The sequence below is a fragment of the Quercus suber genome, unplaced genomic scaffold (genome assembly GCF_002906115.3).
Source record: "Quercus suber isolate HL8 unplaced genomic scaffold, Cork oak 2.0 scaffold_517, whole genome shotgun sequence".
NCBI lineage: Eukaryota > Viridiplantae > Streptophyta > Magnoliopsida > Fagales > Fagaceae > Quercus > Quercus suber.
This window is the reverse complement of record NW_027069966.1, coordinates 342,427-354,446: the sequence shown is the minus strand read 5'-3', so window position 1 is coordinate 354,446 and position 12,020 is coordinate 342,427. Positions and strand designations below refer to the sequence as shown.

General features: G+C 33.9%; 1 protein-coding gene across 4 annotated transcripts; it reads left to right on the top strand.

The window, feature by feature from the left end:
* Positions 1–3,737: 3,737 nt before the first annotated feature.
* On the top strand, positions 3,738–10,782 carry LOC111986641 (serine/threonine-protein kinase STY13). Of its 4 annotated transcripts, none has more exons than XM_024018328.2 (3): positions 3,738–3,845; positions 5,089–6,081; positions 10,132–10,782. In XM_024018328.2, exons 2-3 carry the CDS (start codon positions 5,171–5,173, stop codon positions 10,469–10,471), a joined length of 1,251 nt encoding a protein of 416 aa, XP_023874096.1. In that variant the 5' UTR covers positions 3,738–3,845; positions 5,089–5,170; the 3' UTR covers positions 10,472–10,782. The 4 variants fall into 4 exon arrangements, with proteins under 4 accessions (XP_023874096.1, XP_023874095.1, XP_023874094.1 ...); XM_024018327.2 differs by having other exon boundaries at positions 3,740–4,075; positions 5,132–6,081; XM_024018326.2 differs by having other exon boundaries at positions 3,740–4,075; positions 5,129–6,081.
* Positions 10,783–12,020: the final 1,238 nt, after the last annotated feature.

The following is a 12,020-nucleotide window of genomic DNA, read 5'->3' as shown; positions in this document are numbered from 1 at the left end:
AGTACTTATCAACTAGGGTAGGGTGGGGCGGGGCTAAAATGTCTAAACTCATTCTTGTGGCGGGGGCTAAAATCTCACCTTATTGGGCAGGGAAAACTTGCGTGGGGTGAAGTGGGAAGGGGCGACTCAAGGTGGGGTGAGGCAAAATTGTCATCCTTGAAATAGTGCTCACTTAAACATGGCTTAATGTGGTGAAATCATTGAGTCCCACATATGAAAAGAGTTGGGCTTTGGATAGGTTTATATATTAGTTGGCTATTAGTTTGAGCCTTAAGGGGCAACTCACTTAGTGGAGGGGGAGGACTGACTCAATGGATCTACTCAAAGGGTGCGTGTGTTTGTGGGCTAGGCCTAGTCCATTGAGTATTAACTTATTATTATTTTTTTGGTAAAAATGCAAAATTAACCCCTTAAATTTCCACTCAATATCATCCTAATTAAGCTAAACAATGGTTGTGTTTGACATTTTTCTAATTTATTGTTTTTGCAATATCTTAATCGTTTTAAATTCGATATTGGCCTATGAGCAATCATTTTAAAGTGAATTTAATTACCTTCAACAGAGACTTGAATTTATCCCAATCAAATTATCAGATTTTTGGTCAAATTGTAATCAATCGTGGGTTAACCTTGCTTAAACTTGATCAAACTTTGGGGAAGTGTTTGGAAGTATGGATTTTGATGCAAAATAATAGAATTTGGTGGTTAGGTGAACTTTTGAGTTCATTTGATTGTCGATTAACTAGGTCAAAGTTTGGTCAACTTAAGATATTTTGGCCATTTTGCCTATGGACCCATAAAATTGGCTAATTCAACATTCAAATGGGACAAATTTTGACATTTGTTTGATCTCAAGGCAAAAATATAATTTTTGAAATTTAAATTGGGACTGTTGCAAGTAAAGCGAGGGCAACCAAAATAGAGTATTGACAATCATGAGATTTATACAATGATTTATATTTATACGATAAATTGAATTGAATATATGAGTGAAAATTAATTTTTTTTATAAAATAATAGGTGTTGAATTTTTAATTTTCACTCAATTAGTATAAATCAATTTTAACCTATCAGATAGTAAAAAATGTAATAAAATTTTCCTTTGAATATAAGTTTCTAATTCCCAATTCACAATAGATCCTTATAAGGCATATACTTCATTAAGTCTCTCTCTCTCTCTCTCTCTCTCTCTCTCTCTCTCTCTAACAAATAGAAAAGATATTATAACGGCAAAACAAGCCAGATAAGGGTTGAACAATCAGCCTTCCATCAAGATTACACTTGCAAAACTTGAAGGACCGGCCATAAGAGGAAAAAGAACCAACATAAGCATTCTTTGGAGACCAACTCAAAAGTGCCTGTAATGTTGTATTGGTGAATAATTGTCAATAGAATTGATTGATCAATTTTTATGAGACTCTCTATCATAGTATTTCCCAGGAATATTACTGATTTTATTTTGAGATAAAGACAGAAAATATATAATTAATAACAATTTTTTTTTTAAATAATAACAACTAAATAAAAGTAAAAGAGAAAAAAAAAAAAAAAAAAAAGTAGTAATGTTGGAATAGATCAAAACTCTAGGAAAAAAACCTACAAACAATATACTATCAATACAAGGAAACCACCTCAAATTAAGGAGAAGTAGCAATGAAAATTTTGAGAAACCAACAAACCAAAGCTCTCCAATAGGCAATAATCCACCTCAAAGCTAACAAAGTCGCTCAGGGGAAAATCAAATCCAGAAGAGAAAGCCCACACTCAGCCATGTTAACACAGATGCTCTATTCTATAGCCATGACTGAGGAGGAACCCATCTGGTGTTAGAACTCTAGCCTTGAGATCCAAAACATTTTGGTGCAAAGAAACGTAGATTTTCAAATTAGCCCAAGGTTGATCTAGACCAAGACTATTCCACAAGGGCTTTTAAGAGCGGTCTACAGAGCCCGGGACCGCAAGGTAGACTCAATACCCACGTGAGGGATGATGCAAACTGCCACAAAAAAAATGTCACCTTTACAACTATCATTATTTGACTTTAACATGAGTACTTACAATCGATCACGTTATGTGTACATTACTATTTATTATCGATAATTTTAAAATAATAATATTGCCATGTATACATCACTTATTAAATTTATTAATTTAGAATTATACAATACACACTAATAAATTAAAATAATAGATGAATGGTCAAGATTAAGAATATATGGTATACAACAAAAGAAAGTCATGTATGGTAGAACGACCCTTAACTCTAATTTAAAATATAAAAAAAAAAATCACTAATTTAGAATTAATTGTTTAAAGTACTAAATGTAATGGTACACATTAATAGATTTTATAATAATAAATGAACAGTTAAAATTAAGAAGATAGGACACATGACATAAATAACTGTGTAACGTATTAAGACTTTTAAATCTAATGTAAAATACAAACAAAAAAAATTGATTTTTCAGAGATCTAAAATTAACTGCTCAAATTCCAAATATAACGAACTAATGATGATCTAATTGACAAAGCAAATTGATTACATTTGTAAAACCATCATATATTTGATAAAATAGGAAACAACCTTTTAAACTCGTCTATAGCTAGTAAAATCTAGAAGCAACTAATCTTACCCACACACCTAAACCAGTTGCTTAGTAATCTAGGATTCACTAGAAATAAGAATTTTTTTCACTGATTTAGAATTAATTGTTTAAAATACTAAATGTAACGGTACACACTAATAGATTTTATAATAATAAATGAACAATTAAGATTAAGAAGATACAACATATAACATAAATAATTTTGTAACATATTATGACCTTTAACTCTAATGGCCTTTAAATCTAATGTAAAATACAAAAAAAAAAAAAAGATTTTTAAGAAATCTAAAATTAACTGCTCAAATTTTAAATATAACGAACTAATGATGATCTATTAAGTGACAAAGAAAAATGATTACATTTGTAAAACCTTCATATATTTGATAAAATAGGAAACAACCTTTTAAACTTGTCTATAACTAGTAAAATCTAGAAGCAACTAATCTTACCCACAAACTTGAACCAGTTGCTTAGAAATCTAGGATTCACTAGAAATAAGAATTTTTTTAAACTTGTGTCTAGCTGGTAAAACTTACTAACAAACTAGTTGTCGGGTAATCTCGGACATTCACTAGAAAGAAAAATCTTTTAAACTCATATCTAACTAGTAAAACCTACAAGCAACCAATCACATTCACACACCTGAACTAGTTGTGAGCTATCCATAATTCACTAAAAAGAAGTATATTTTAAACTCACACTAATTCAAACTAGCTGCTGGGTAATCCAAGACATTCACTAGAAAGAAGAATCTTTTAAACTCATCTCTAACTGGTAAAACCTACAAGTAACCAATCCCACTCACACACTTGAACTAGTTGCCGGCTAATCCAGAATTCACTAGAAAGAAGAATATTTTAAACTCATACTATTCCGAACTAGTTGTCGCGTAATCCAGTGAATATTCACTAGAAAGAAGAATATTTTATACTAATTCGAACTAGTTGTCGCGTAATTCACAGGATATTAACTAGAAAGAATAGTCTTTTAAACTAGTCTCTAGTTAGTAAAACTTACCTGCAGTCAGCTAGTAATTACTAAAACCAGTTACTGAGTAATCCAGGACTGACTGCTGACGGTGTAAATATAGTACTCCATATACCTATTTTCTATATATATAGATAAAGAAATAGAAAGGGGAAAGTGTAAGTAAAGGAAGGTGAGAGAGAGAGCATAGATAGCAAATAGCAATCATCGAAGACCAGAAGAATTGGTAGAAAGAGAGAAAAGACTGACTGAGTAAGCCCTCTCTGACTCTGACTCTATAGACTCCCAGACCCTCCTCTCTTTCTCTGCCTCATTCCATTCTCAACACACAAACCAACACAACACACAAAAAAAAAAAGTCTACACCTTTTCTCTTCTCTCTCTCTCTCTCTCTCTCTCTGATCGGAGCTCGATCTCTTCTATCTTATCTTCTCTCTCTCTCTCTGTTTCGATCGGAGAATCGGAAACCTCTCTCCATCGAGGTAAGCTTCGTTGCATGCACAATTCCGTTCCTTTTCGAAGCTCTATCGCTCAAAACCGCTGACTTTTTCGGGTTCTAGGGTTTCGTTTTACGATTTTGCTGTGAATTTGTATTTAGGAAATGAAATCGGAGATAATACAAAAAAGGGTTTTTATTTATTTATTTATTTATTTTATTTTTAGGGTTATGTGAATTTTTGATGTTTCTGTATTTTCTAGGAGTTTTGACTTTCTGTATTTGCTTCTTTGTGTAGATGGATTATTTTTATTTTTGTAATTTAGTTAATTTTTTTTTCTCAATTGGGTTTTAGAAAGTTTTTATTTTTATGTTTTATAATGCTATTTTTGGTGGTGATGATGCGAAATTGGCGTTGTGTATATGTTTGTTTGTGTAATTATAAGTTTGTGTTTTGGTCTTATATTGTTTGGCTACACGAGAAATTCTGAGCCTTAAAGGACTGTTTGTTATATTGGGCCTGTTTGTTTGTTTTTCATTATGCTAAAATTTCTTCTTTTGGGTTTATTGAAAATCTTGAATTTTTATGTTATGGGGCTTCAAATTATTTGTGGGTTTGCTTTAAATTTCTAATAAAATTTGTTGATTTTGTGTTTCATAAAAATCTAGGATTTTATTATAAAGACCCTTTTTTTCTTCACTTAATTATTATTTATCTAGAATTTAGAGTACAAAAAAGAAAAAAGAAAAGGTATGAAATGGTTTAGTGTCAGGCTAATACATGGGAGGGACATGTGATACTAAGAAAAAACAACTCTGCTCGGATGCTTGATTGAGCCAAATATTTTTGTGCTTGCACGGTTGAATCTTTTTTTTTTTTTTTTTAATTATCTTCCAACATATTTCACACAACCTGTTGGAGATTTTAGGTTCTAATGAAATTATTTATATGCCCCAGAGTTTAAGTTGATTACAAATTTAGGATTTTTGTTGGTTATGGGATTGTGATGTATAAGAGGCCAATGCTGAAAATGTTTGTATAAAAATTTTATGTTTCAGGGTTTAATTAAGTGGATTGAGTTTGCAATTTCTGATGCAGAAGAAATAAGGAGGCTTGCTAGATTTGCTTTTCAGTCAGAAAATGTTGGAGGGTGGTCCAAAGTTTGCAGGAATAATAGACCTTAACAAAAATGACAACAACTATTACGACTTGTCCCAAGGGTTTTACCAGAAACTTGGTGAGGGTACCAACATGTCAATTGACAGTGTTGGCAGTTTACAAACAAGTACTGGCGGAGGCTCTGTTGCAATGTCTATAGATAACAGCAGTGTTGGATCAAACGATTCTCATACTCGCATTTTGAACCACCAAGGCTTGCGGAGGCGTGCTAATGACAATTACTCTGTGCAACACAGTGTTAATCGTCGTGGAAAAGTCACGCATGCTCTCAGTGATGATGCACTGGCCCGAGCTCTAATGGACAGTAATACCCCTACTGAGGGGCTTGAGAATTTTGATGACTGGACAATCGATTTAAGGAAGCTTAATATGGGAGATGCTTTTGCTCAAGGGGCTTTTGGGAAGCTGTACAGAGGTACTTACAATGGCGAGGATGTTGCCATCAAAATTTTGGAGAGGCCAGAAAATGACCTGGGAAGGGCTCAGTTGATGGAGACACAGTTTCAGCAGGAAGTGATGATGTTGGCTACACTTAAGCATCCAAACATAGTTCGCTTTATCGGTGCATGCCGGAAACCAATGCTTTGGTGCATTGTGACTGAGTATGCAAAGGGTGGTTCAGTTCGGCAGTTCCTGACAAGGCGCTCAAACCGATCAGTTCCATTGAAATTAGCTGTCAAGCAAGCCTTGGATGTAGCAAGGGGGATGGCTTATGTTCATGGACTTGGATTGATCCATAGGGACCTAAAATCTGATAACCTGTTGATTTTCGCAGACAAATCAATTAAAATTGCTGACTTTGGGGTTGCGCGGATAGAGGTGCAGACTGAAGGAATGACACCTGAGACAGGGACATACCGCTGGATGGCTCCGTAAGACTCCTTAACCCATTAGCTGCTAAGATTTATTTGCTGTATTGGTTTTATTTCATTAAATTGTTTTGCAAGCTCATGTTTCGGCTGTCATGATTTTATCCCTTGATAGTCTTTCCTGGGGGAGATACATACATACATACATACATACATACATACATATATATATATATGTGTGTGTGTGTGTGTGTATGTATTATGTATATTAATTATATGTATATGACTATTCTATGTTAGGTTAGTATGCTTTTAACATAAGTTTAAATGTTGATGCTGTGCCTTATTTGCAGGTAGAAAATTAGCAATGCACATTTACTAGGAATTACAGATATTTTACTTGTTTTAAAATCTGAGTTTGCTTGCTATTTCACATGTATCTTGCTCTGCTTTTGGATATGGCTACTCTTTGTAAGTTTGAGTAGGATTTTGTGTCATTGACCATTTTAGAAATTGTTTCTTCTTCAAGATATGAAGTTGCATAGTTTATGCAAAAAATACTAGCGTAGAATTTTGTACTTATTTAAAATATCTGATAACAAATTATTTTATTCTGTTCATTACCTAATTGATCTTGTACACATTTCTTTGATGCAAGCACAGCTTTTGTTTTGATTTCAAAATCAATTAGGCTTTGATTGCTTTGACATAAATATTTTCCACAATATGTTATTCTTCATGTTCTTACACTTGGTGCAACTGACAAACCCTGTCAACAGAAAATAAGCTCAAAATGGGGGAAATGACTTATGCTTTGGCCTTGACATTGCAATCTGAGACAAAAAGAAGGTTATCATAGGGCTTCCAGATTAAGATACAGTACCATTGCAATCTTCTTCTACTTCCTTCTCTCTCACTCTCCTGCTTATAATCTTTTCTTGGATCTGGCTTTTCTTAGATCCAAGTTTTATTCTGCCTTTGCCTCAAATCCTACCCCCTCCACATTGTGAGCCCCATGTCCGAGATCCAAAACTTCCTCAATTTACCAACACTTGGACCTTAGCAGCTCCTCCAGCTCTTGCCCTCAACAAAGCAGATCCCTTAAACACTCCAAAAAATTACACTGCAAGCATTTCTCCTTTAATCGCTGATCTACCTAAATTCCTCCAAGCCCTTTGCTCAAAATTGATTTGCAAACCCCACCAAATGGGTTTTTTATAATGGTCAGGTTTGGTATCAGATTGGAGAATGGAAATTCTGATAATGCTCCTGTTGTTTCTTTGTAAATTCATGGAAATTGTTATTTCTATGGTTATATAGAGATCCACAAATATATTGAGAATTTGAGTTTTCCATTGCATGCTAAACAACGTGATTATTTTCTCAACATTTCCATAAATCCAGCCAAACAGTGGAGAATATGTCAATTTCCTCAAAACAGTTTACATTGAAAACTTTTTCTGTGAGAAAATATTTTACATTGAGAAGTCTGCTGTGGCAGAAGACAATTCCCCAGGGTTTCCTGGGGGCTCATTCTATCTGAAACAAGTTGTGGGTCTTTAACCCACTTAAATAATATTCAATTTTATTTAGTCATTAAGTATTAGGCTTCCCTGCAGCATCAGCTTGGAGCCTGTTATTTTTGCATAATTTCCTTCAAGAGTATGACACCTATTATGGCCTTCCCCGTTTAGTTAATGTCTGAGGGGAACGTGTTCACTAAATACTATGTTGTCATTCTTCTAAGATTTAAATGTGTGTTTGAGATGTTGTTAGCTCAATTGTATTACCCCACAAAAAAAATTTCTGACAATTAAGAGCAGGATATAATTGTCCTCTAAAAGCCAGTTTTAGATTTTCAAAGCATGTGACATAGTTTGATATTCAACGACCATAAAAAGCCAATAAGCACTAGCTCAAATGCAATCTCCTCCCCAAGAACAGGTTGAAGTCAGGTTCACGATTCATTATACAAATATATTTAACAAGCAAAAAAAAAATGCCGCTATAGAGTTTCACTGCTTTTTAATTGGATGATGTTGACTTTTTTATGAGATTATGATAACTTACTGTGTAGAATTTTTGCTTTCCTTGTTCAATATATTATTCTTATAAGTTCTTCTGCTTGTTTTCTGGTTGTTTCATTTCCTTGGCTTTTAACAAAACAATCTTTTTATTCAAATTGTGCTTGGATGTAAAATTCTTGTTCTCCATTTGCTTATTTCAAACTTTGACCAACATGTAGGAGAAAAGTTTTGATTACCACCATTATTGTCAAAAGAGAATTGTAATGGGTCTCTTCATAGTGGAGAGGTTATCGTAATTCAGATCTCATTAGAAGTTTGATGGTGGTCATTCTAGCATCATTACAACCAAATTGGATGATCCTTTTCAAAATTTGTGAGGTGCATTGCTAATATTTCCCCACTTTGCAGCGTCTGTCAGAGGCGACATAAGTTTGTCCTTTTTCCCTTTTAAACTTGATTCAGAATTTTAATATGATTGTTTTTCCGAATTTTCTTGTGTCTACTTAAGGAAGATATTCTTGGGCTACTTTTCAAAAAAGAAGATATTCTTGGGCTCTTTTCTTTTAATTTTTTTCTTAAAGCTAATTGATGTTTTTAACTTGAGAGTTGGGTTGTGATTGTGATGGTCTCATAGTATACAGCCTGTACACTTGGGGTATCTTCTTCTCCTTCTTCTTCTTTTTCTTCTTCTTCTTCTTTTTGTTTTTATTTTTGTTTTTAAGTTCTGTTATTTATCAAAAAATAATAATATGTATATCTCTGGGTTATGGAGCTAATGGGATTTATTTGTAATCAGATTTTGCCTGATCTGCTTAAGTTGGTCAGATATGGTTGCCATTAGTACATAGTAGAAATATTAGTAGGCTGGCGGCTTGGTGCACTGTCTGTTATTTCCGATTTTCCAAGCTTTAGAATCACATTGCTATCTATAAAATGTTATAGTGAAACCTAACCCTCTATTAATCTAATGAAAAAGTTGGATTAGGTATACTAGGGAGTGATGGATTCAATCAATTTGAGTGATATGGGTATAAAATATTGCCATTGAGATATGGTTCCATGTTGTGAACAACTTTCATTTTTGGAACGTTAATGTTTAGATGCTATTATGTAGGAAAATCCTGGGTATCATGGTAAAAGTAGAATCTCAATCTTTCATCTAAATTTTACTCTTTCCAATTTTTTGCTATTTCTTATTCTTTGCCCCTTTGTCATACATTAGTAAACTGGGCCTGCTTTTGTGATTGTACTGAGGATCAACTTGGCTTTCTGCAGTTTTATGTCTACTGCATTTTCTAGTACTATTATCTAGTGAGGGGTTGGGGCCCTGGCGAATAAGGTTGACTTGCAAAATGGTTTAAAAATTACAATTTGGTTTTTCCAGAACCATCATTATATTCTGCTGAGCAATCAAGCAGCGGCTAGGTTTATGTGTTAGTAGTTATGGATTTGTGCTTATAGAGTAGTTGGTCTGGCTTTGATCCTACTTGCCTATTGTAATTGACTTTGTTTCCCATTCTCTCTGACATTCTGGAAGAAAGTTTGCTTCTTCTTTTCTAGTGAATGGGAGACTATCTTTGTGGCTTATAGATTTTGTCATGTGGTTTTATTTTTTGATATGTATTGAATTGCTCCTGGTTGTATTAATTGGATTTGTTGTAATGGTAGTTCAGGTTGAAGTAAAAGCAAAACATGTTTTATCATCTTACTAATGGTATTTAGTATTGTACGATATTCCTGAACTTCATTGATCATTATTTTTTTCAAAGGACTGCTAACTGAAAAGTTGTTAGATTCTTAATAGCAAAAGAAGAAAATTTTTTAGATTATCTTTTTGTCATTTTCATCACCAGCTTTGCTTCTTATATTAACATATTAGTTAGTAACTAAATATCTGCTTGTTTAGTATGTTTCCGTTCTCTTTTGATCTGGAGAATCTTAACAATTTGCCATTTGTTGATGGTTGGTATGACATTTCTTGTTTGATGAATCTGACAAATTTACTGATTCCTTTTTGGTATACTCTCTCTTGAAACTTCACTGAGGATTACTTGAGTGCATTATTATTTTTTATCTGGCTATGCAGGGAGATGATCCAGCACAGGCCTTACACACAGAAAGTGGATGTGTATAGTTTCGGGATTGTTCTCTGGGAACTCATAACAGGAATGCTACCATTCCAGAACATGACAGCCGTGCAGGCAGCATTTGCAGTCGTTAACAAGGGAGTTCGTCCAATAATACCCAGTGACTGCTTACCTGTTCTCAGTGATATCATGACCCGGTGCTGGGATGCCAACCCTGATGTCAGGCCACCTTTCATGGAAGTTGTCAGAATGCTGGAGAATGCAGAGATGGAGATAATGACTACTGTCCGCAAGGCTCGTTTCAGGTGTTGCATGAGCCAACCTAGGACAATGGAGTGATCCTATCAGAGAAACATTAAATGAGAAAACAATCAGCAGAACATAAAAAGTAAAAAAGAAACTGGAAAAAAGAGAAAAAGAGGCAGAAGGAGGTGATTACATTTGTAGCCTTGTGTATTTATGAGTTGGAATTTCTTTCTGAAGATAGAAAAAGGAAAAGGTATGATAAAACTATTGGTTTTGGTGTTTCAACATGAATGGATTCCATTTGCTGAATTAGTGATAGAAAAGGAGATTGATGTGTATGTATAATTCTCACTCTGCTATGTATTAACCTATACCTTGTTTAGCTGTTGTGCTTTCTTGAGAAATACAGCTCTCTCTCTCTCTCTCTCTCATGTGTCCTCAACCCCCCCACCCCCAAAGAAAAAACCTCCTGAAAAAGACATTATCTTTTTTTTTTTTTCAAATGGATTATCATGTTTGGTTGTAATCAGATTTGTCTATATAATGAAAGTGAACTTGAAAGAAGTCAAAGCTGTGAGGTGAATATAGGCAACTGGGTACCAAATGTGATTGAGCTGTGTGAGTTGAAGATTACGGTGCTGTTGGCTAGAAGTTGGAAGAAATTGCTAGAAGAAGTCCCTCTTCTACTAGAATACCAAGCAGCCCGGGTCTTACGTGAAATGGTCTGGCCATTGGGTTATTGAGTTCAAGTTCAAATATTACATCTCTTCTTGCAGGAGCTGTGGAAAGGTGGAGTGGTGACTTGTGAGTTCAAAATTCGCGGAAGGTGGAGTTGTGACTTGTCCCAAATATCAGAGATGGAGAGGGTGCGAAATGCCTGCTTGCTAAGCGTTAAGCATAGCTTTGATTAAAGTTGCTTAATAATCAAGAAAAGCAAAGCTAAGAATTTTAAAGCACTTCATTGAGTTGAAATTTTATTCAGGAAAAAGAGAGATTTTAGGTCCAGAAAAGAGCCCGCTAATGAAAAAAATTTCCCATACAACTTTCTGCCTAATTTGGTACTATTTCTAATTTTGTCTACCCCAACTTTCTCTCCCTTGCTTTTCCTTCATAACCCCACACAAAAGTTCTCGTAAAAGTTAGCCTCATGAACAAAGTTTGTAAAATATCCATACAACATCAGTTATCAATAGAAAGAAAGGAGGCATGAGTACTATACCTTTGAGATAAATATATACACACATAATATCCAAGTTTTAATACCAATACATTACACACACTATTAAAGAGGACTTATCATCTTTTCGAATTTAGTGATTGTATAAATGTTGCTTAAAAAGAAAAAGAAAAAAAGAACTCATTGTCTTAAAATTGTATAAAATAAATCTCAATAACGATATTTCATGCAATAAAGTATATTAAAATTCATCTGTTACCATATTTATATTGAATCATTAAAATTTTCATTTGTAATATAAATTATTACGTTATCTACCAAAGTGAATAAAAAACTTCCAAATGAAGTCTTTCAAATTATGAACCAGAACTTTAAGTGCATGAGAAACAAATGAAATTAAAAAGAAAATGAAACTGAGAAAAAAAATACATTAATTCTATAATGACTAGGGGCTAGGACTATTGC

Bases quoted from the DNA above. Each gene is read 5' to 3' on its own strand.
- LOC111986641 (XM_024018328.2), top strand. From the start codon at position 5,171: ATGTTGGAGGGTGGTCCAAAGTTTGCAGGAATAATAGACCTTAACAAA. The intron at 6,082-10,131 runs GTAAGACTCCTT...CTGGCTATGCAG, and splicing joins ACATACCGCTGGATGGCTCC to GGAGATGATCCAGCACAGGC.